At 41.5% G+C, this 26154-nt stretch overlaps 1 protein-coding gene across 4 annotated transcripts in view; it reads right to left on the reverse strand.

Moving 5' to 3' along the window:
- LOC311041319 (protein NLRC3-like) overlaps positions 1-26154 on the reverse strand; it is a 79785-nt gene that overhangs the window by 33640 nt on the left and 19991 nt on the right. For 2 of the 4 annotated variants that reach the window (XM_084086221.1, XM_084086220.1), the window contains 8 exons: positions 24600-24716; positions 22174-22287; positions 19580-19693; positions 18090-18206; positions 7186-7299; positions 3398-3511; positions 2411-2646; positions 481-2266 (listed from right to left, as the gene is read on the reverse strand). In XM_084086221.1, coding sequence (XP_083942347.1) covers positions 481-2266; positions 2411-2646; positions 3398-3511; positions 7186-7299; positions 18090-18206; positions 19580-19693; positions 22174-22287; positions 24600-24716 — 2712 coding nt within the window. The remainder of the gene's footprint in view (positions 1-480; positions 2267-2410; positions 2647-3397; positions 3512-7185; positions 7300-18089; positions 18207-19579; positions 19694-22173; positions 22288-24599; positions 24717-26154) is intronic. The other 2 variants (XM_084086223.1, XM_084086222.1) reach the window with 2 other exon arrangements.

The raw sequence follows: 26154 nt of genomic DNA on the forward strand, positions 1-26154 counted from the left end.
AGGGTCGTAGAACAATGCAGATGATGAACGCATAAATGTGATTTGGTGGAATTCATCATCTGATACACCTGAGACGCGCACAAATCAAGGCTTTACACAGCCTTTCATGAATCAGACGTGGCTCTTTGTTTAGAAGCAATCCTACACTAAAGAATATAGCAGAAATGTTAAGAGCTGTGTAAATGAGTCCCATTGAAAATAATAATGATCTTGTCCTTTTTATTTTAAGTTCCACTACTGAGAGGATGGCAATGTCAGTGGGTCCAAACCACCGGTCTGGTGGGGGTAACCAGCAGGGCTTTTAGACTGCTTTATTGTGGACTGGTCTTTATTTGCACATACCCACAATACCACTAGTCACTATTTGAGACACAGACAGTATTATTGTAACTTTTAAGTCAACCTTCATTTCCAATTATAGTGTTATTAAATGTAATGGCAGATTGACTCTAGGATGTTTCTATTCACTTGACTACTAACCGAGCCGTTCTGCAGTTCCTCACAGCTGGGATCAGCCTCCTTCGCCCCCCCTCTGATGTGTTGTATTTGTCCAGGTCCAACTCTTCCAGAACCTCTTCTGATGTCTGCAGCATGACGGCCAGAGCTGAACACTGGATCTCAGACAGTTTCTCAGTTCTGTTCTCTGACTTCAGGTACTGTTGGATCTCCTGATGTACTGAGTGGTCGTTCATCTCCATCAAACAGTGGAAGATGTTGATACATCTGTCAGGAGAGGCATCGTTTCTCAACTCCTTCAGGTTGTTGATGGCTCTCTGGATGATCCTTGGGTTGTTCTCTGTCTGACCCAGTAGGCCTCCTAACAGACTCTTGTTGGACCCCAGAGAGAGGCCATGAAGGAAGCGGACAAAGAGGTCCAAGTGGCCATTTTTACTCTCCAGGGCTTTAGTGGTGGCTTTGTTCAGGAAGACATCCAGGGAATTAACTCTACCACCAAGAAATGTCTCCAACACATGATCATTCCACCAACCCCTTGTGAAACAGTCGAGCAGGTAGACGGCAGCCAGAAACTCCTGGATGCTCAGATGAACAAAGCTGTAGACCGTTTTCTGGAACAGCACACTGTCGCTTTTGAAGATCTTTGTGCACACTCCTGAGTACAGCGAGGCTTCTTTCACATCAAGACCACACTCTTCCAGGTCTTCTTGGTAGAACAGGATGCTACCTTTCTCCAGATGTTCAAATGCCAGCCTTCCCAACTTCAGGAGAACATCCCTGTCAGTCATGGGCATGAGCTGCTGTTGATTTCCCTTTTCTTTTGCATGAGTCTCATACTTCTGCTTCTTTCTCTTTGTCTGAACCAACAGGAAGTGACAGCACATCTCAGTAAGGGTCTTGGGCAGCTGTCCTATTGTGTGTGTCCTCAACATGTCCAGCAGAACGGTAGCAATGATCCAACAGAAGAGTGGGATGTGACACATGATGTGGAGGGTCCTTGATGTCTTTAAGTGTGAGAGGATTCTGTCGGACAGATTCTCTTCACTGAATCTGTTCCTAAAGTACTCCTCCTTCTGGGGGTCTGTGAACCCTCGCACTTCTGTCACCATGTCAACACATGCAGGAGGGATCTGATTGGCTGCTGCAGGTCTGGAGGTTATCCAGAGGAGAGTTGAAGGGAGCAGATTCCCCTTGATGAGGTTTGTCAACAGTACGTCCACTGATGATGTCACTGTGACATCAGAAACCATGTCATTGTTTTGGAAGTACAATGGAAACCTGCTTTCATCTAGACCATCAAAGATGAAGCCAACTTTCCAGGCAGCGAGTTGCTCTGCTGTGACCTTCTTTAATGTTGGGTGGAAATCATGGATCAGCGTGAGAAGACTGTACTGCTCATCTCTGACCAAGTTCAGCTCCCGGAATGAAAAGGGAACCAGGAGATTTATATCCTGATTTTCCAAACCCTTTGCCCAGTCCAGAGTGAACTTACGCACAGAGAATGTTTTTCCAATGCCAGCGATGCCCTTGGTCAGAACTCTTCTGATGGGTGTCTTTCTGCCAGGGAGGGGTTTAAAGATTTCACAGCATTTGATTGGTTTGTCATGGAAGGTCTTCATGTTGGAAGCTGTCTCAAGCTGTATCACCTCATGTTGGCTATTAATCCCTTCACTCTCTCCCTCTGTGATGTAGAGCTCTGTGTAGGTGCTGGTGAGGGAGGTTCCAGACTCTTCTGTCATGTGGTCTTTCACATCATCAAGACTGTTCAAACTGATCTTATAATCATTCAAATCCTCCTGCAGACTGACATCTGAAATGAGAAGAAAACATATGTTTAAACATTCAGCATACATATATATATATATATATATATATATATATATATATATATATATATATATATATATATATATATATATATATATATATATATATATATAATAAAAAGTCTTACTTTGTCCAGGTGTGGTTTGACTGGGCGTCTTCAGTCCAGGTGTGGTTCTGGATCTCTTTCCACACTGGGGACAGCCATAGTGTCTTGTTGGAGCAGACTGGTCCCAGTATGAGGTGATGCACTGTCTGCAGAACCAGTGTCCACAGCTGGTAGAGACTGGATCTGTCATAACCTCCTCACACACTGAACACCTGGACGCCTGCTCTGTCACAACACAACCACTCCTCTTCCTCTCTCTGTGGAGATGAAGAGAATGTATTAGTACAGTTTTTAATATCTACATATATAATATGACATATAACATCATTGATATGTTCACACTGCATTGTGTTGATGTACAATAATTATCTCCACTTCATGGAACTATATGGTACATTCATAAATCTTTCATTCATAAATTATAAAAATATAAATTGTCTATTTTTTTTACTGATTAAGACAAATCCACCCCAGTAGGGTACAACAGCAGTAAAGAAAATAACTGGCTACTCAGATTTCAACTGATCCAATGTTGTACTTTAAACTCTAACTAGTTCTAATAGTAGTTTTTGCTTTAATAAACAAATACTATTGGGAGTGGTGGGTTCTCCTATTTATTCTTGACTTGGCACCAGTTCAAATCCTAGCTGCTGTATTGTCAACAAAATGGCGATATGAGAGTGATTTCTGACAGGCAGGAGAGACTGTTACCCCAACAAGATGACATGTAAGCATGGATATGATAATACAATGATATTGACAAATATGAGTCACCCGACTTTTTGGAACGACAAAGGTGACAGGATCTTTGTCGTACAGATCCTTGAATAGCTTTCAAACATCTATTTGACACAAAACCAGTCATCTATCAAATGACTGCATGTTTCAGTTTAGTTTTGTTCCTTCTTTGTTAGTACAACCAACTACAACCAAAACTAGTTTATATTTAATTATTTCTATGTGGATTCTTTATTTTTTGTCACAGTGCACAGAGATCAGTGATCTTACTTTGTGTTTGAAGGTTCAGGTTCATTACTGAAGTTCAAAGGGAAACACTTAGACTGATCATTCTTCATAGACCCACAGCTGGGTGTTGGAGACTCTGGTCTGTGGTGAAGACTTCTGGAATCACACAAATGTTTATGACATTATCAGTTGAAATACAGTTTGCTACTCAGACATTCCTAGTAATAGTTGTCTCCGCCAGGCTGAAAGGCATGGCGAGAAAGTATGTTTTGCCCCCTGTCCGTCCGTCCGTCCGTCCGTCCGTGTGTCCGTCCGTCCTTCTGTCTGCGAGCAGCTAATCTCCGCCACCGTTGGCCCGGTCGCTGTGAAACTGCGCACACACACTCCCTGGATGCCACAGCAGAACTTCTGCCCCACATTTGTCAGATCAGCCTGTAATGGGGACGACTTTTGAAAATCTACATATTTTGTCCAAAAAATCGGTCCGCTTTTCCATATTCCATCCTGATTGGCTTCTAAAGTGTGCAGGATTGGTTTGTTTTGAGCAAAATGCCTCAAATCATGAACGCAGCATGCAATTTCAGTGAAATTTTCCACGAAGATTTCCACTTGGCCCAGGAAGAAATGCCATTTGAAAACTTTCAAATCAGCCTCATGGTGGCGCTATAACAGGTCGATTCACGTTTCTACCTATAACTGCACCAATCTGCGTGAAACTTTTCACGCACACTCCCTAGAGCAGGGGTTCTCAACCTTTTCAGGCCGCGACCCCCAAAATAATTATATTATTTCCCGCGACCGCTTTGCGCGCAATTTTTTTTTGCGGTTCTGGGCGGATTGGGTTTGTTTTTTTCCCGTTTTTTGGTTACTTTATTTCGGTTTTAGGGTTAGGGTTAGGGTTATTTAATTAAAGTAGGTTATTTGATAATTATTTATTATATTACATTAAAAATGTTTTCCTAATGTTAATAATGAAATATTTGTATCTTGAATTTAGTAAATTAACTGATAAAACACGAATTAATAATAACATAAAAAATATTTTGTAAAAAAAAAAAAAAAAAAAAACATTCACCAAAAAATCTGGCGACCCCCCCAAATGATTTGGCGACCCCCAGGTTTAGAACCACTGCCCTAGAGGCCAAGGAAAAACCTTTGCCCTACATTTTTTATATATGCCTTTTAGAGCGCCACCAGGGGGCTGACTTTTGTAAAACAAATGTTTTGCTCTTGCTCCTTCAGATTCTGTCCAAAAATCACGCAAATCGGTACACAGTATCTCTATAGTCATGTGATCAAGATGGATGTGTCCGATATTTCATATTCCATCCTACTTGGCTAACATTGGCTTCCAAAGTTTGCAGGATAGGTCCATTTTGAACAAAATTCCTCAAATCATGAACGCATTGTGCGATTTCCGTGAAATTTACCACACACATTCCCACTAGGCAAAGGAAGAAATGCCCCCCTTTTCACATTGGCCTGTTATAGCGCCACCAGCAGGTCTAATTTAGCAAACCACATTTTTGGAACAAAATGCCTCAAATGATGAATGCAGTGTCCGATTGCCGTGAAAGGCCTAAGAAGAAATTGCACCCTTTTCACATTGGCCTATTATAGCGCCACCAGGAGGCCATAATAACCTACATGACCTGGCGGAGACTTGTGCTCCGAGGAGCACTTTTTCTAGTTTACATGTGTGGCTGCAGAAATGGGTTAGAGTAGACTTTCGAATAACTGAAATACATCGTGAAATTAAACTGAAACTCATGAACAGCATTCACTCATTCACTGCCAAGGACGACTTTTTGCGTTTTTTTTTCGCTAATACATGAGTGACCATTTCATCCCCAGATGCACACCGAACCAGGAGATCACGTGATCCCAATATTTGCTGCTCCATTCACTTCCTGGTTAACGTCTCCTGTGTTTTACAATGTATTTTTTGCAAGACATGCTATTTTTCTCCCACACAACTGTCCTTCTCCGTTCTCTACACTGGCTCCCCGTAGCAGCTCGGATCCAGTTTAAAACCCTGGTGCTAGCCTATAGGGCAGTGAAAGGAACAGCTCCTTCCTACCTCCGGGCTATGGTTGATGCCTACACCCCTGCCCGACCACTTCGGTCTGCCACCTCGGGGCGACTGATTGCCTCGTCACTCAGGGGTCCTTCTGGTCGATCGACACGGTCACAACTTTTTTCTGTTCTGGCCCCACAGTGGTGGAATGAACTTCCCACTGAAGTCAGGACAGCAGAGTCACTGCCCATCTTTCGCCACAGGCTGAAAACCCACCTCTTCAGGAAACAATACCCTTCCTCTTTGCCTGGCCTACTTGTTGTTAACTAGCTGTACAAACTCTTGTTTTAGTTTTGTATTGTTTTATTGGATCTTGTTTAGTCGATACACTTATTTGTCTGAGCTCGTGCTCATTTGATTTTGCTATTTTGTCTCATCTGTTTAAGAAAGTAGGTAGCTGATATATTGCACTTTTACCTTAGCGCTAGGTATACTCTTGGTTGCTTGTTTTTTGCAGGAAATGTACTCAAGACTTCTGGTGATTAGTAGTTTTCTTTCCCTACCTATGTTGAATACACTTATTGTAAGTCGCTTTGGATAAAAGCGTCTGCTAAATGACTGTAATGTAATGTAATGTATTTTCAACGGCATATAACAAGCAAACAGGGGGTCGCGATGACATTTTCTTTTTTTTCGCGGAAGCACAGTGAAACCCCCCATGATTAGCAACGATCAGGGGATCGATCGTACTGGAGATAAGAGATGTAAGAAAGTCGAAAATGTATTTATTCTTGCAGAGAATGAGTTAAAGTTGTGTCATAGAAGACAATTATTTTTATTTCTTTATGTATGTATTTATTTCCTGCAAATATCTGGGTTATACCAACTTCATTCCAAGAAGTATTTATAAATATGGCTATTTCCATTTAGCATGAAACATACATCATCACACTCATGTGCACAAGCAGTCAGTCTGTACAAAGTGACTTCACATTAAACACCACTTTGTGATTAGTGAGGTTTTTGTTCAGGAACTACAAACACACAAACTGAAATGAAGTGAAAGCCAACTGACTGACTGTGTCTTTTTAACAGCTTTTTTCTCCCCAATTTAGTCATTATGCCAATTATTTCCTCCCCACACATTCGGTGTTGTCACTGCTGTTGTATCCTACTGACTCACCTGCCAGTGAGGAGCCCCCACCGCAAGGACTTAGAGCCTCCGTCCTACTCTTCCCGCCTAACACTCCCTGCTGACAGTGCGGCACCAAGTGCCGAGCTATGAGCTTGTAGATCTGCTATTTTTGAAAAATCTTGAAAATGTGTGCAAATATTTGAATATATATATATTTTTTTAAAGAACATTTTTAACTAAAATCGTTGCTTCTGGGGGTCCCTGACACAAAAAAAATTCAGAGGGGGGTCCGTGGCCAAATGTATATACATTTAGGGGTCCTTGGCATGACAAAGGTTGAAAACTACTGGGATAGACACTCGACAAAGCCAGATGCACCATGGTGGATTCGAACCCCCAGACTCCGTGGTGGTGGGCAGTTACTTTACAACTGTGCCATCTGGACAACCATGACTGAGTCTGAATGTGTATTTCTACTGTACATATGCTGACCTCACCATAGGTAGATAATGGTAGAATTAATATGCCTCTATTCTGTGTAATCTCTCACAAACACATTTGTATGATCAAATACAAATAGTAGGCCTATCTATTTTACACTTTTAATTATTTCTACTGTATGTGGATTCATTATTTGTGTCTTTCCAGTTTTAATATCACAGAGATCAGTGATCTTACTTTGTGTTTGAAGGTCCAGGTTCATTACTGAAGTTCACATGGAAATCCTTAGACTGATCACTCTTCATAGACAAACAGCTGGGTGTTGGATACTCTGGTCTGTGGTGAAGACTTCTGGAATTACACAATGTTTATGAAATTATTATTTGAGTTGATATATTACTAGTAATATTCTTTGTGTGGCTGCAGAAAAGGGTATTCTGTATAGTATATATGTCCTAGCTGCTGTAGTCCCCTCATAAGTATATTTAAAAAACTTAGATATCTGGTAAAGTTAAAGTGAAACTCACGAATAGCATCAAAGTTGAATCATATTTTACAATCTTATTTATGTATTCCCTGCAACATTCTTAGTTACACCAACTTTATTCTTGTAAAAAAATATTGCTATTTCCATTTGGCAAAATGAAACAAACATAATCAAATGTTTCTACAGTTATCATTTAAAGCAATAACACAATTTGTTGCTGATAGTCCTAGTAATCAATGTTCAAGATTCAAGAGATTTATTGTAACAAGGATGTACAAGTACACACTGTTAAAAACTTATGTTGGGGAGGTGCTCCAAAAACACAGAAATAAAACAGTTCACAAATATCAATACTAAGTTTAAATAAATAAATTAAAAACAGTAAAAAGACTAAGATCAGCATACAATGCAAAGTAACACCACAGAAGTTTAACGCATAGACTCATTTTGCAGTCTAATAGCCTGTGGGAGGAAACTGTCTTTCAGTCTGCTTGTGCTGGCCTTAAATACCTAATGAAGTTACAATTTACAATGTAAGCATTTATCAGACGCTCTTATCCGGGGCTTACATGTAGCGCTCCTGCCCCTCTAATTATTGATAAAGGCAGGGCCTTAAGTTCTTTTTGTTATCTCACGATTAATTTGAATTCTTGTGTTTCAGGTGTATACCGGTAAGTAGTTTAAATTAACTTTAACAAAAACACTTGTTCAAAGAACAATATTGCAACCTCAAATGAAATCAATAAATGTGGGCCCACAACCTTTCATACAAATAGCAAGCAGCAATAAGCAATTAAACGATAATTTAAACCCCTTGTTGCAGGCCTGTATCGATGCTTGGGAACGTTGTGGCCAAAACTGGTGACCCCTTCACTCTCCTGAGCCAGGAAAATAAAACGGTACCTTTCGTGTGTGATGAGTGTCTAATGGTGAATGTAATAGTTCAGAGCCCCTCTCCAGCAGCGCACCTCAGTCCAGACTTCCCAACGACGAGAACAGTAGAAGAACGTCCAGTAGCCGAGTCAACAGCTCACCGCAGCCGACGCCTCTTCTCCACAATCCCGACGCAGCAGAGTCCTTAAAGGCTTTCTTTGACGGCGTTAAGCTCCACTGTGCCTCTCTAAACTAGTGAGACTGAAGCTAAACAGTCACTTAGCTCTCGCTGGTTTAGCAAGCAACACTGAATCACTTCACTTGTAGAATATATCCTGGTTTAAACGTCTTTCTGGCGTTCAGTCCAATTCCACAAATAATTACTGCAACTTCACTGTAGTTGTCGTGCAGACACACACAGAAATTACAGTTAAACTTATAATATCATAAAGTATGACAAACTTTGGATCACACAGCAAACTGACACAGCCTCTGTGCTCCTCTCTCCTTCTCCTCCTCTGGCTGATCTGATTGGGAACCCTGGACACCTGTCACTCACTCATCTCTCTTGATTGGGAATCCCATTCACCTGTCCACTCACTCACTCTGGCCCCTGAAACCACCCATTCCCCCACTTCTATCAATCACACATCAAGGTAAGTAATCATCATCACTAATAATGACATCATTAATTTGTATGCTTTTCAGCTTTGCCCCACAATGCAGACAGATACACTTCAAAACAAAAGCACCAGTACCTGAGACAGAATAAAACACAGTTCCACCATTTTAAACAAATAACCCACAACATAAAATATCCACCGGGTTACACCCTCCCCCTTCTAAATGACTGAATGCCCTCATTCAACTTAAAAGGTTTTGAGGTTTTACTTAACCCCTAACGGGTGTTAACTGCTTCAACTCTATTTGCATTGGCCTATTTTAATAGTGACACCTCTGTGTACTATGGTAATAGGTTGATGTCTGGCCTTGCCTGGTTCATCGTAGGTCAGTCGTATAACTGGCTTCACTCTTCGTTTGGTCACAGGCGCTGGTTCGGGAATGTCGCTTTCCTCAGCACTGCTGACGGAATCCTCTTTCAGGCTCTTCTCCAGAATCTGAATCATCATCAGGAGCTGTGTCCTGGTCATCCTCTTCTGCACTGTGACCATCCTCTTCTGCACTGTGACCATCCTCTTCTGCACTGTGCTCATCCTCTTCTGCACCGTGGTCATCCTCTTCAATTGCATCCTCTATTACAACTTGAGGTTCCTCTTCCTGAGGGACGACATCAGACCCATTCACAGACGACCGTTTTTGCAGGATCCCCTCCAAGTAGGTTCTGTAAGGTCTATGTGGCCTCTCAATCTCGAGCTCTGAGTCTGTCGACTCTTGGTCTTCTTCCTGTCCACCGGCAGGATGAGGTGATACAGTCTTCAGGTTCTTCCTAGTTTCCGACTTAGTTTTAGGTTTCACAGGTAAGTTGGGTTCACTCTCTACCCTTGGTATCCTCACAAGTTGACCAATGGGTAAGAGATGGTCTCTATGTAGTGTCTTTATGCCTCCTTTTCCATCCTCAGGTTTCAATCGGTATACAGGTAAGTTAGGCATCTTTCCTATCACCACATAAGGAACTGGACTCCAACGGCTTTGCAGTTTGTGCTTCCCTCTTAGTCCCAGGTTCTTCAGTAACACTCTGTCACCCGGTTCCATAGTCTGGAAGATGACTCTCTTGTCATAGGAATTTTTATTCCGCTGGTGAGTCTGGTCTGCGGTGGCAGAAGCTAATTTGAAAGCTCTTTGTAGGTCTTCCTTCAACTTTGACACATACTTTGAGTGATGACCCTCTTTGTTTCCATCCGGAGACGTCCCAAAACATACATCTACTGGGAGTCTAGCTTCTCTGCCAAACATCAAGAAGTACGGCGAATATCCCGTTGCATCACATTTGGTGCTGTTGTAGGCATGCACTAAATATGGCACATGTTGGCTCCATTGCCGTCTCTTCTCTTGACTCAGAGTGCCTAACATCGACAGTAGGGTTCTGTTAAACCTCTCGGGCTGAGGATCCCCTTGAGGATGGTATGGGGTCGTTCAAGATTTACGTATTCCCATCATCTTCAGCATCTCTCGAATCAACTGACTTTCAAAATCTCGTCCTTGATCCGAGTGGATCCGAGATGGTAGCCCGTAATGGACAAAGTACTTCTCCACCAGTATTTTAGCAACAGTGAGTGCCTTTTGATTTTTGGATGGAAAAGCCTGGGCATATCGTGTAAAATGGTCTGTGACCACCAACACGTTGCTTATCCCTTTGGAGTCTGGCTCCATGCTGAGAAAATCAATGCAGACCAAGTCCATTGGCCCATGGCTCCTGATCTGGTGCAGTGTAGCAGCTCTCTGACAGGGACTTTTGCGAGTGACAGTTCTTGACATACTGCTCTGTGTCCAAGGCCATTTTTGGCCAGTAAAACCTGGTCCTCAACAGGTCAATGGTTCTCTCGATGCCCAGATGACCGAGATCATCATGCATGGACTTGAGTACTGTTTCCCTGAATTCGGCTGGAAGTACAAGTTGAGAGACCTCTTCTCCTGATGGTCGTTTGCTTAACCGATGGAGTAGACCGTCCTTCATTGCCAGCTTTCCAATCTGTTGTTTCATCAAAACCATCTCTGGATTCGATTCCACTCCCTCTGGCCATCTGCCATGTTTCACAGCCTTAATAGTTGGCCCAATCACTGTGTCATTGGTCTGGGCAGCTATCAGTTCTGACCGGGACATTTGTCCTAAGGCGCTGACATCTAAGCGAGTGGGGAAGGCATAAATGTCTGGAACGCATTCAGGAGGAGCTCCTAGTTGTTCCACAACTGGAGAGTTCTGGGTCTTTACTGCGATATGGTCTCCCAGTCCTCTAATTTCTCTTGCCCTGGTGTCTGTCTTGACAGTAGGTCTGCGTCGATATTGTTCCTGCCGGGTCTGTACAGGATATCGAACTCATAGGTTGAAAGGGCAGCTAGCCAGCGATGCCCATGAGCGTTGAGCTTGGCTGTCGTCAGTACGTAGGTGAGGGGGTTATTGTCAGTACGTACTGTAAATCGTGCCCCATATAGGTAATCGTGGAATTTGTCCACAACCGCCCATTTGAGTGCCAGGAACTCCAGTTGGTGAATGGGATAATTCCTCTCTGACGAACTCAGCTTCCGGCTGGCAAACGCCACAGGCCTTAACCCTTCAGGGTACTCCTGATAAAGGACAGCACCTAACCCAGTTAGACTGGCGTCCACATGTAGTACATATGGCTTGTTGGGGTCAGCAAACGCCAGTACTGGGGCATAGGTAAGGCAGTGGATGATCTGATGGAAGGCAGCCGTACACTTTTGGTCCCATCTATCACCAAATGGTTCAGACTCTTTCAGGTATGTTTTCTTCGGGTCTTTCTCCCATTTCTTGCCACGTTGTGCTGGGGCGTAGCCTTTGGTCAGCTCGGTCAGTGGTCTGACAATTGACGAGTAATTGGCTATAAACCTGCGATAATAACCAAAACATCCGAGGAAACTTCTTAAGGTCTTCAGGTCTGTGGGCTGGGGCCAAGTGGTGACAGCCTCGATCTTAGCTGGATCGGTAGCTATGCCATTTGCCGATACTATGTGTCCCACATATTTGACCTCAGATTGACAAAACTGACACTTGTCAATGGAGATCTTTAGTCCAACCTCTCGGAGTCTGTCCAACACCTTCAGGAGCCTCTCTTCATGTTCCTCCAAGGTTCTTCCAAAGACAATCAAATCATCTAAATAGACCAGTACTTGAAGGAGGTTCATGTCACCGACTGCTTTCTCCATCAAACGCTGGAAAGTCGCTGGGGCTCCTGTTACGCCCTGTGGCATTCTGTCAAACTCGTAAAACCCCAGCGGACAGATGAAAGCGGTCTTTTCTTTATCTGCTTCTTTCATTGCTATTTGATAGTAACCACTCCTCAAATCCAGCACACTGAACCACCGGCTTCCTGACAAGCAATCCAAGGCATCGTCAATGCGCGGGGTTGTGTATTGATCGGGAATGGTCCTACTGTTCAGAGTACGGTAGTCGATACACATTCGAACCTTTCCGTTTTTCTTCCTAGCGATCACTATGGGTGACGCGTAGGGGCTTCGGGACTCCTTGACTATGCCGGTAGCTACCAGCTCTTGGAGGTGTCTCCTTACATCATCAATGTCAGCTGGAGCAAGGCGTCGAGATCGTTCTCTGAAAGGTCGATCGTCAAACAGTCTGATGCTATGCTCCACGTCTTTGGCTAGACCCACGTACCATTCGTGCAGGGAGAAAGCATCAGCTCTTTGCAGGAGCTTCTCGCGGAGCCTCTCCTTCCACTCCTCTGGTATGGGTGAGTCACCGAAGTCGATTTGGCTTACATCAAATCCCTCTGATGTGAGTGCGGCTTTAGACATGGACGTGACAACATCGGTAGTGTACAAGTAACCCAGGATGGTTCCAACTGGTATGACAGCTTCTCTCAGCGACTCGTTTTGCAGCCGGACTGAAAGGGGACTGGCGTCAATTGCATAGCACGGCACTACCATAGGATCTAGTAGCACACCTGCTGGGAGCGGGTTGGTAAGAGATACATCCAGCATCAGGATTTCTTTATCCACTGGCTTATCGAACTCCACGCAGCAACTGACAGAACACCAGGTTCCAGGGGACACAGTGAGCGAGCCAGGACCTGGCCACTTCACACACCCAACTTCCTCATCTTCATCGGGTAGTTCACCGGTGCTTGTCTCTGACTCCTCAACTGTGCAAGTCAGTGTTTGAGCACTGTGGTCTCCAGTGGTTACTTGGCACAGCCTGGCTAAACGCTTGGGCAGACTTGCCTTAGCATTAGTGCCAATAATCATCGGTGTTTGATCTGGGCCCCTTGGTGTAGGGCAGATCAGTGCTAGGACAGAAATGGTTGCTGGCGTGCCCGTCACTTTCTGTGGGAATTCCATGTCAACCACAACATAGCCTCTATAGGGGTAACTTGAATCTCCTAGGCCCCATATGTCAAGGCCTCCTACTGGATAGATGGGGACATCTGACATATGTTCTTTGTACCATCCCTCGAAGATTATGGTTACCTGAGAACCACTGTCCAGCAGAGCATCGCACAGGTGTCCGTTCACCTTTACTGGCTCAATGGATGGTGGCCCTATTACGCCTTCAGGGATACCTTTTTCTCTGTGGTATTCTGCAGCACTAATCTTGCTTGTACAGACATTCTTAGTAGTCACATCAACGGGAGGTTTCGGACGGTTGTCTTTTGCCTTTGTACGTGATTTGATTAACTTCTGAATCACCTTGCTTTGATTCTCGGGGTTTTGGCATTTTACAGCAAAGTGCCCGCTTTCACCACAACGGTAACAGAAGTTTTCATCCGAATCATTGCGAGGCCTCCTTGGAGTGCCAGAGACGGGGCGTGTAGTCTCCACCGCCATAGCAGCAGCAGGAGTCTCCGTTTGGTTCGTCTTCTTGGAGTTAAGTTTTTGCTCCAACCTTTTCACTTGTTTTTTCAGGGCTGCCACTTCAGGGTCAGTACTGCTTTCTTGTGTTGGCCCTGTAGAGCTGACAGGTACTTTCTCTTCCCTCTCTTCTACAGTTGGAGGGGACTTGGTTGTCATTGTGGCAAACATTGACTTGAGCTCCTTGATTTCAGCTCGCAAACCTTGAATCTCAGCCAGTTTGTTTTCTCCACTCTGCTTAGCGTGGACGGCATGCACAGCCGGGTTCAACCTGGTTCTGGAGGCTTCATACTCTTCCTCCAAGCGAATCTCACTGAGTAGTTCTAGGAAGGTAGGGGGTTTGGTCTTTCTTTCCCTTAATCTGAGCTGGATTAACATCATATCAGCTTTAACAGCGCCACGCAGTAGCTGCTCTACTCGTGCTTGATCCACCCTTTTGGCTGACAGTCAACGACCGCTCTAGTCTCCTCAGGAAATCGGACAGCTTTTCTCCTTGTTCCTGCTGCCTCAAGCGAAAATAGAAATATAGGTCCTCTCCTGATTCTGCTGTCCCGAAGGCACTTCTATGAGGCACTTCAAGAGCTTCTATGCAGCCCTCTGGGCTAACATCGGGGTCAGACAACCGCACGGCTTTGACAATCTCCAAAGCGGGTCCCTTTAGGCTTTCAACAATCCTTCTCCTTTTTTCTTTTGCATGGCAGTCGCTCTCTTCTACCATCAAGTTTGCTTGTTCTATCCAATGATCGAATTGCTCTTCATTAACTGGAGTTGGGAGTGTCCCTGAAAAGATACGCAGGCGACGATAGCCACCACTCTCAGAGGGTGATTTGGCTGTCTTGTCAAGCAGATCTCCAACAGCACGTAGGATGGCTTCGGTGGGTGACTGTGGTGTGGCTTGGCCAGTCAGTAATGCTTGCAGGTCCTCCTGTGTCTTACCCTCTGCCTGCAGCAAGGCACTCAATTTACTATTGAAATCTTCAGCTGCAGTAGTGGTTTCCCTCCAAAAGACTATGGTCCATGACTCCAGTCCTTTGCCAGGTGACACTTCTGAAGGGACTTTGTCAGCATCTACCGCTTCTCTGGTCTCACACAACACCTTTAACTCACCTTTCTCAGCACTGAACATCCTCCGTCTTACTTTTACACGTTCCACTATCTTTAGCTTGTCAAGAGTTTCTTCGATATCAGAAGCTTCAATATCTTCTTTCGTTGGGATTATGACCATCAGTGCATGGTCTATATCCACAAGCTCAACTCGGCACCAACGCTTCAGCTCATCAGCTAGTTCAGCAGTTGTGGCCATCTTGTTTGAATTTAGGGTTCTCAATCAAAAATATGTATACTTTTTAATTTAGAACTGTACACAGAGGTGTTTTTTAAAGGGAAAAATACTTTTTTTTTTCTCTAACTAGAAACACAAGAAGGATCTCAGTAGTGCCTCCATTTATGTAGCGCTCCTGCCCCTCTAATTATTGATAAAGGCAGGGCCTTAAGTTCTTTTTGTTATCTCACGATTAATTTGAATTCTTGTGTTTCAGGTGTATACCGGTAAGTAGTTTGAATTAACTTCACAGCCCCCTTTCTACTGTAAATAATATCAACCTCTTTTCTTCTTCCAGGTAATTATCCTTTAAGGTAAGTATTTTAACTTTTCAGGTCAACAGGTGAGTATAAGTAAAACATTCTATTATTTAAATACCCATAAACCACTGTCCATTCAGGTAGTTATAATAAAATAATATTCTTTACTTAGACAAACACATATATCAACAGACAATAACATGAAATGGCTTTTCAAATAGAAAACAAATAATATTTCCAACCACGGTTCTCCGTTTTACTTACTAAAACCGGGGTTACCTTTGTAACCTCTAGTTGTCACAAAACAAACCAACCAGAAATATACCTTTGTAGTATTATTTCAACAAAACAAATATACCTTTGGGATTATTTCAAACAAACAAATACCTTCTTATATTAGCCTACCTAAATTTAACCCTGTATATATTTCTAATTAGATTAAACAAAAATAACCGTTTGAATTTGGCCTATACTAAATTACCCTATTTAGTTTATAACCTAAACCCGGTGGATTACCTCATTAAATCAAAAACACTTGTTCAAAGAACAATATTGCAACCTCAAATGAAATCAATAAATGTGGGCCCACAACCTTTCATACAAATAGCAAGCAGCAATAAGCAATTAAACTCGATAATTTAAACCCCTTGTTGCAGGCCTGTATCGATGCTTGGGAACGTTGTGGCCAAAACTGGTGACCCCTTCACTGTCCTGAGCCAGGAAAATAAAACGGTACCTTTCGTGTGTGATGAGTGTCTAATGGTGAATGTAATAGTTCAGAGCCCCTCTCCAGCAGCGCACCTCAGTCCAGACTTCCCAACGACGAGAACAGTAGAAAAACGTCCAGTAGCCGAGTCAACAGCTCACCGCAGCCGACGCCTCTTCTCCACAATCCCGACGCAGCAGAGTCCTTAAAGGCTTTCTTTGACGGCGTTTAGCTCCACTATGCCTCTCTAAACTAGTGAGACTGAAGCTAAACAGTCACTTAGCTCTCGCTGGTTTAGCAAGCAACACTGAATCACTTCACTTGTAGAATATATCCTGGTTTAAACGTCTTTCTGGCGTTCAGTCCAATTCCACAAATAATTACTGCAACTTCACTGTAGTTGTCGTGCAGACACACACAGAAATTACAGTTAAACTTATAATATCATAAAGTATGACAAACTTTGGATCACACAGCAAACTGACACAGCCTCTGTGCTCCTCTCTCCTTCTCCTCTGGCTGATCTGATTGGGAACCCTGGACACCTGTCACTCACTCATCTCTCTTGATTGGGAATCCCATTCACCTGTCCACTCACTCACTCTGGCCCCTGAAACCACCCATTCCCCCACTTCTATCAATCACACATCAAGGTAAGTAATCATCATCACTAATAATGACATCATTAATTTGTATGCTTTTCAGCTTTGCCCCACAATGCAGACAGATACACTTCAAAATAAAAGCACCAGTACCTGACACAGAATAAAACGCAGTTCCACCATTTTAAACAAATAACCCACAACATAAAATATCCACCGGGTTACATACAGTAAACAAGGTAAACGCATACATGTACATAGAATGCAGAGAGACAGTGTAATGCCTCAGTAAACTAGGATCACAGGTCAACCAAGAACTTTTACGTACCATGGGCGACCAGGCTTTCTGCTCGGCCGCCCCCGAACTGTGTAACACCCTCCCTGTCCACCTGAGAGCACCACAGTAGTACTCCTTTAAGAGAGGACTAAAGACCTACCTTTTTAGCAAAGCATTTTTTTTAGCTACACTGGTATTTCCTCTAGGCTTTATGCCCCCATGTTTTAATTGTTTTGTTTTTGTTTCTTAGTTGTTTTTTTAAGGATGTGATGTTTCTTTTTTTATGCAATTTCCTTCTGCAACATTTGAGATTTTTTTTACAAACGTAAAGTACATTCAAAATAAAATCCATTATTATCATTATTATTATTAATAGGAACCTAGCATCAGGCTAAGGTTTAAACTCTAAACAATATGCTATCCACAATAATAATCTGTAAATGGATAAATAGGATATCAGTAAACAACCTAGCATCTGTTTAAATAACATGCTATCAAAATAATAACCACCAGGAGCAACTTGTTGGCAGACCTTAGTGCTCTGTCTGGGGCATAAGGCTCCAAAAGTTCAGAAAGGTATAAAGGGAGGATATACATACAGTATATAATGAATCCAACATCCTTGCATACCCACATTGGATTCACATGTTGAGGGGTCTCTATAGAGCACACATCCAAATGTACTGATAGCTGCACTCCATGCCAAGGGTAGGCAACCCAGCCTGGTGGAGATCTGACTTTTCTAGTTTCACATTTAATTGACCATAAACAAAACTATGTATGTTCTATAAAATAATGAATTGTGGTAATCCCTTTATGCTGATGCTTTATTGAGGTAAATAAATCTACTTTCAGAAACATTTGATGTACCTTTAAACCTTTGATCAATAGAATGGTGTCTGGCTTTGAAGTGAATAGGTCGACGTTCACTGAAGTCACATTTCACATGATGATATTTATTCATAATGTGATCAAAACTTTATTGGCTTTTATACTGTAATTTAAATGGATTGATGAAAACATATGGCCACATCATGATGACCTCTGTTTTATCATGTTCAATGATGCTTGTCCAGTGTTACTGTTCCAATCATCTGCGTGCTCAATTCAAACCTTTGATCAGTAGAGTGGTGTCTGGATGTGAAGTTATGAGGATGATCCATGGACCAGTCACTCTTCTTGGAGACACAGCTGGGTACAGGAGACTCTGCTCTCTGCACATCAATCCTGCTAGAAACAAAGGGGAATTCAGTTTTCAGCTTCACCTAGCTGAAAACTGACTTCATCTGGGTTAACAGTCAGTTAGGGGTTAACTGTCTTGCTCATGAACACCTCGACACATAGCCGGGGCCAGAAATCGAACCTGGGACCTACTGTTTCCAAGGCGACCTCTCTATACATTACTGTTTCATTTTATTTAAAAAATAAATAATAATAATATAATTTTAAATACACAGTATTATTATCAGAAAAATAATTAACTATATACAGCTTTTCATTATTTCAGAATTCAGAATCTCAACAAGACACCCGTGTCTAAAAAAACACAACAGAAAAGAACCCAAGGAGAAAATGATGGGGCAGTGTGGACAGGCCATCAAGGCCAATGTGACCTTAGGGTATATCATTTTGTGCATGAGGCCAAAACGAGGGCCATTCCTTCTACATACGTAGCTTAGACTGAAGAATACAGACACAACAAGCAGAGAGAGGAGACTACTTGCGTAGAGTGAACTCTGTTGTTGTTGTTGTGTAGCGTCGTTTGTGTCTTTTGTTTATTACAAACACACTTTTTTTTCTCTTCACTTTGCACATTACTAAATTGTGCCAACAAAATGAAGCGTAACAATGCTTTTCATCTTTCATTTACTACCTTTGATCGATATGCTGTATATCCATATGCAGTATATTCTGATGTCCCAATTGTCTGACAAATGTAAAGGTTAGTGTGAAGCTTAGTTATAAAGTATGTTGTCAAACCAATAACACTTGGGAACAATGGGAGCAATGCATGCGCCTCTTGAATATTGGCACGTCACCCTGAACACCTGATGGTTTGGATACAGCATCCATTTGAATGCCAGTATTACAGTGTTACCATATCTTTTAGAGGTATTATGAAAAATGATTATGTTTCTTACTTGTTAGCTCTGACCGGGCAGAAACCCACATGTGGACTTATATGTCACAGATATGTCATAGATGACTGATGTCACAGATGACTAATAGCATAGGTGACTGATGTCATAGATGACTAATAGCATAGGTGACTGATGTCATAGATGACTAAGCATAGGTGACTGATGTCATAGATGACTAATATCATAGGTGACTAATGTCATAGATGACTAATAGCATAGGTGACTGATGTCATAGATGACTAATAGCATAGATGACTAATAGCAAAGGTGACTGGTGTCATATAGATGACTAATAGCATAGGTGACTGGTGTCATACACAGGCCACATGAAGTCCGAGATCCACATTGGAGCCACACGGTACCGGTACCCATGCAGATCCCAAAATCCATGATTTAATTAATCAATTAATGAAATACATAATTTTAAAGTGTCGTGTATATTGTATAGGAGGATTCACATACTTTGTGTGTGTAGGTCCAGGTTCATTACTGAAGTAAAGAGGTTCATCTTTAGACCAGTCACTCTTCATAGACACACAGCTGGGTGTTGGAGACTCTGGTCTGTGGTGAAGACTTCTGGAATCATACAAATGTTTTTTTTTTTTGGGGGGGGGGACCTTTACATTTATATTATAGAAATTTCACACCAGAAATGTAGTACATGGCATGTCTTACACTAATATATATATATATATATATATATATATATATATATATATATATATATATATATATATATATATATATATATATATAGCATGTATTCACAGGTGATAGATAATTCATTCACTGTTCATTCAGTCACTGTACCATTTTTGACTATACATATGTTGACTAATTCAGAGATAAAGAAGAAATATCTAGGGGCAGGCAGTTCAGCATTGTTTAGGATCTTGACTCTAAAGCAGGGGTCTTCAACAAGGAGTCCGGGACCCCAGGGGGTCCTCAGGAAGAAATGCCATTTGAAAACTTTCAAATCAGCCTCATGATGGCGCTATAACAGGTCGATTCAAGTTTCTACCTATAACTGCACCAATCTGCGTGAAACTTTTCACGCACACTCCCTAGAGGCCAAGGAAAAACATTTGCCCTGCATTTTTTATATATGCCTTTTAGAGCGCCACCAGGAGGCTGACTTTTGTAAAACAAATGTTTTGCTCTTGCTCCTTCAGATTCTGTCCAAAAATCACGCAAATCGGTACACAGTATCTCTATAGTCATGTGATCAAGATGATCAAGATATTTCATATTCCATCCTACTTGGCTAACATTGGCTTCCAAAGTTTGCAGGATAGGTCAATTTTGAACAAAATTCCTCAAATCATGAACGCATTGTGCGATTTCCGCGAAATTTAGCACACACATTCCCACTAGGCCAAGGAAGAAATGCCCCCCTTTTCACATTGGCCTGTTATAGCGCCACCAGCAGGTCTAATTTAGCAAACCACATTTTTGGAACAAAATGCCTCAAATGATGAATGCAGTGTCCGATTGCCGTGAAAGGCCCAAGAAGAAATTGCACCCTTTTCACATTGGCCTATTATAGCGCCACCAGGAGGCCATAATAACCTACATGACCTGGCGGAGACTTGTGCTCCGAGGAGCACTTTTTCTAGTTTACATGTGTGGCTGCAGAAATGGGTTAGAGTAGACTTTCGAATAACTGACATACATCGTGAAATTAAACTGAAACTCATGAACAGCATTCACTCATTCATTGCCAAGGACGACTTTGACGGCTTTTTGCGTTTTTGGGTGTTTCCACTAGATGGCGCCCTTCGCTAATACATGAGTGACCATTTCATCCCCAGATGCACACAGAACCAGGAGATCACGTGATCCCAATATTTGCTAATCCATTCACTTCCGTCTCCTGTGTTTTACTATGTATTTTTGGCAAGACATGCTATTTTCAACGGCCTATAACAAGCAAACAGGGGGTCACGATGACATTTTCTTTTTTTTCGCGGAAGCACAGTGAAACCCCCCATGATTAGCAACGATCAGGGGATCGATCGTACTGGAGATAAGAGATGTAAGAAAGTCGAAAATGTATTTATTCTTGCAGAGAATGAGTTAAAGTTGTGTCATAGAAGACAATTATTTTTATTTCTTTATGTATGTATTTATTTCCTGCAAATATCTGGGTTATACCAACTTCATTCCAAGAAGTATTTATAAATATGGCTATTTCCATTTAGCATGAAACATACATCATCACACTCATGTGCACAAGCAGTCAGTCTGTACAAAGTGACTTCACATTAAACACCACTTTGTGATTAGTGAGGTTTTTGTTCAGGAACTACAAACACACAAACTGAAATGAAGTGAAAGCCAACTGACTGACTGTGTCTTTTTTAACAGCTTTTTTCTCCCCAATTTAGTCATTATGGCAATTATTTCCTCCCCACACATTTGTGTGTCACTGCTGTTGTATCCTACTGACTCACCTACCAGTGAGGAGCCCCCACCGCAAGGACTTAGAGCCTCCGTCGTACTCTTCCCGCCTAACACTCCCTGCTGACAGTGCGGCACCAAGTGCCGAGCTATGAGCTTGTAGATCTGCTATTTTTCAAAAATCTTGAAAATGTGTGCAAATCTTTGAATATATATATATTTTTAAAGAACATTTTTAACTCAAATCGTTGCTTCTGGGGGTCCCTGACACAAAACATTTTCAGAGGGCATGACAAAGGTTGAAAACCACTGGGATAGACACTCGACAAAGCCAGATGCACCATGGTGGATTCGAACCCCCAGACTCCGTGGTGGTGGGCAGCTACTTTACAACTGTGCCATCTGGACAACCATGACTGAGTCTGAATGACTGTGTATTTCTACTGTACATATGCATATGCAGACCTCACCTAGATAATGGTAGAATTAATATCACTCTATTCAGTGTAATCTCTCACAAACACATTTGTATCATCAAATAAAAATAGGAAAACAAAGTAGGCCTATCTATTTTACACTTTTCATTATTTCTACTGTATGTGGATTCATTATTTGTGTCTTTCCAGTTTTAATATCACAGAGATCAGTGATCTTACTTTGTGTTTGAAGGTCCAGGTTCATTACTGAAGTTCACATGGAAATCCTTAGACTGATCACTCTTCATAGACAAACAGCTGGGTGTTGGAGACTCTGGTCTGTGGTGAAGACTTCTGGAATTACACAATGTTTATGAAATTATTATTTGAGTTGATATATTACTAGTAATATTCATTGTGTGGCTGCAGAAAAGGGTATTCTGTATAGTATATATGTCCTAGTAGCTGTAGCTGTAGTCCCCTCATAAGTATATTTAAAAAAACTTAGATATCTGGTAAAGTTAAAGTGAAACTCACGAATAGCATCAAAGTTGAAACATATTTTACAATCTTATTTATGTTATTCCCTGCAACATTCTTAGTTACACCAACTTTAGTCTTGTAGAAAAATATTGCTATTTCCATTTGGCAAAATGAAACAAACATAATCAAATGTTTCTACAATTATCATTTAAATCAAAAACACAATTTGTTGCTGATAGTCCTAGTAATCAATGTTCAATATTCAAGAGATTTATTGTAACAATGATGTACAAGTACACACTGTTAAAAACTTATGTTGGGGAGGTGCTCCAAAAACACAGAAATAAAACAGTTCACAAATATCAATACTAAGTTTAAATAAATAAATTAAAAACAGTAAAAAGACTAAGATCAGCATACAATGCAAAGTAACACCACAGAAGTTCAACGCATAGACTCATTTTGCAGTCTAATAGCCTGTGGGAGGAAACTGTCTTTCAGACTGCTTGTGCTGGCCTTAAATACCTAATGAAGTTACAATTTACAATGTAAGCATTTATCAGACGCTCTTATCCGGGGCTTACAGTAAACAAGGTAAACGCATACATGTACATAGAATGCAGAGAGACAGTGTAATGCCTCAGTAAACTAGGATCACAGGTCAACCAAGAACTTTTACGTACCATGGGCGACCAGGCTTTCTGCTCGGCCGCCCCCGAACTGTGTAACACCCTCCCTGTCCACCTGAGAGCACCACAGTAGTACTCCTTTAAAAGAGAAGACCTACCTTTTTAGCAAAGCATTTTTTTAGCTACACTGGTTTTACCTCTAGGCTTTATGCCCCCATGTTTTAATTGTTTTGTTTTTGTTTCTTAGTTGTTTTTTAATGGTGTGATGTTTCTTTTTTTTATGCAATTGCCTTCTGTAACACTTGAGACTTTTTTACAAACGTAAAGTACATTCAAAATAAAATCCACTATTATCATTATTATTATTAGGAACCTAGCATCAGGCTAAGGTTTAAACTCTAAACAATATGCTATCCACAATAATAATCTGTAAATGGATAAATAGGATATCAGTAAACAACCTAGCATCTGTTTAAATAACATGCTATCAAAATAATAACCACCAGGAGCAACTTGTTGGCAGACCTTAGTGCTCTGTCTGGGGCATAAGGCTCCAAAAGTTCAGAAAGGTATAAAGGGAGGATATACATACAGTATATAATGAATCCAACATCCTTGCATACCCACATTGGATTCATATGTTGAGGGGTCTCTATAGAGCACACATCCAAATGTACTGATAGCTGCACTCCATGCCAAGGGTAGGCAACCCAGCCTGGTGGAGATCTGACTTTTCTAGTTTCACATTTAGGGCAACTACCAGAGGAGACTGTGAGGTGCCATTCAGACAGAGTGTGTTTGGTAAAACAGTCTTCTCTGTTAGAGCCTCCCATCACTGGAACAGTCTCCCTACCGAAGTAAGAGAGACTACCAACTATCTAACCTATAAATTCAACCTTAAAAGATGGCTTAAAGCTAACCAAATTTGTAATCACGGGTAAATATCAGCTCCATTAATCACTGTGTCTTCTCATATTTTACTATTTGTTTTGTCTTCTGTACTATGTCTACTTGTTTTGTATTGTTGACGATGATGTCTCTTTTTGTATAGATAACTATGCCACTTTAACAGCCTGCTCAGGGACTACAGATGAAAATTAGCCAACTCTGGCTAACTCTGGCTCATTTACATGGACGTGAATAACTGACATGTTGATCAATGTGCACTGTCCCTGTTAAATAAATAAATAAATAAAAAATTGACCATAAACAAAACTATGTATGTTCCATAAAATAATGAATTGTAGTAATCCCTTTATGCTGATGCTTTATTGAGGTAAATAAATCTACTTTCAGAAACATTTGATGTACCTTTAAACCTTTGACCAATAGAATGGTGCCTGGCTTTGAAGTGAATAGGTCGACGTTCACTGAAGTCACATTTCACATGATGATATTTATTCATAATGTGATCAAAACTTTATTGGCTTTTATACTGTAATTTAAATGGATTGATGGAAACATATGGCCACATCATGATGACCTCTGTTTTATCATGTTCAATGATGCTTGTCCCGTGTTACTGTTCCAATCATCTGTGTGCTCAATTCAAACCTTTGATCAGTAGAGTGGTGTCTGGATGTGAAGTTATGAGGGTGATCCATGGACCAGTCACTCTTCTTGGAGACATAGCTGGGTACAGGAGACTCTGCTCTCTGCACATCAATCCTGCTAGAAACAAAGGGGAATTCAGTTTTCAGCTTCACCTAGCTGAAAACTGACTTCATCTGGGTTAAAGGACGACTTCACTGCTTTTCAACCTATCGTCATACAGTATAATTGGTCCTCACTAATACTCATGAAAAAATTGTACCATTTTTTTCTACTCGGTCTGTGTCTCAGAGGAGGGCTGTGGACAGTTCAGAGTCCTGTCTACCAGTGACATCATCAATGGGGAATCCAAGCTAATAGAAACTGCAGGCTTTCTATTCCTGGAAAGTTGCAATGCAATAAAAGAAGGCATTGTTCTCGTGTTAATAAAAATCAAAATCAAAAATGTGAAATCTTGTTGGAAAAAAAAATCATGCCTAACGATGATGTCACTGGTAGTTTCTGGACTGTCCACAGTCCTCCTCTGAGACAGGCCGAGTAGAATTTTTTTTTACCATTTTATCATGAGTATTAGTGAGGACCAATTATATGAAGATAGGTTGAAAAGCGGTGAAGTCGTCCTTTAACAGTCAGTTAGGGGTTAACTGTCTTGCTCATGAACACCTCGACACATAGCCGGGGCCGGAAATCGAACCTGGGACCTACTGTTTCCAAGGCGACCTCTCTATACATTACTGTTGCATTTTATTTAAAAAATAATTAATAACAATAATAATATAATTTTAAATACACAGTATTACTATCAGAAAAATAATTAACTATATACAGCTTTTCATTATTTCAGAATTCAGAATCTCAACAAGACACCGGTGTCTAAAAAAACACAACAGAAAAGAACCAAAGGAGAAAATGATGGGGCAGTGTGGACAGGCCATCAAGGCCAATGTGACCTTAGGGTATATCATTTTGTGCATGAGGCCAAAACGAGGGCCAGTCCCTCTACATTTGTAGCTTAGACTGAAGAATACAGACACAACAAGCAGAGAGAGGAGACTACTTGCGTAGAGTGTTGTTGTTGTTGTTGTTGTGTAGCGTCGTTTGTGTCTTTTGTTTATTACAAACACACACATATTGGCACGTCACCCTGAACACCTGATGGTTTGGATACAGGATCCTTTTGAATGCCAGTATTACAGTGTTACCATATCTTTTAGAGGTATTATGAAAAATGACTACGTTTCATACTTGTTAGCTCTGACCAGGCAGAAACCCAAATGTGGACTTATATGTCACAGATATGTCATAGATGACTGATGTCACAGATGACTAATAGCATAGGTGACTAATATCATAGGTGACTAATAGCATAGGTGACTGGTGTCATAGATGACTAATAGCATAGATGACTAATAGCATAGGTGACTGGTGTCATAGATGATATGGGTGACTGGTGTCATACACAGGCCACATGAAGTCCGAGATCCACATTGGAGCCACACGGTACCGGTACCCATGCAGATCCCAAAATCCATGATTTAATTAATCAATTAATTAAATA

The sequence above is a fragment of the Gymnoscopelus microlampas genome (genome assembly GCF_963454915.1).
Source record: "Gymnoscopelus microlampas genome assembly, contig: SCAFFOLD_112, whole genome shotgun sequence".
Lineage (NCBI taxonomy): Eukaryota > Metazoa > Chordata > Actinopteri > Myctophiformes > Myctophidae > Gymnoscopelus > Gymnoscopelus microlampas.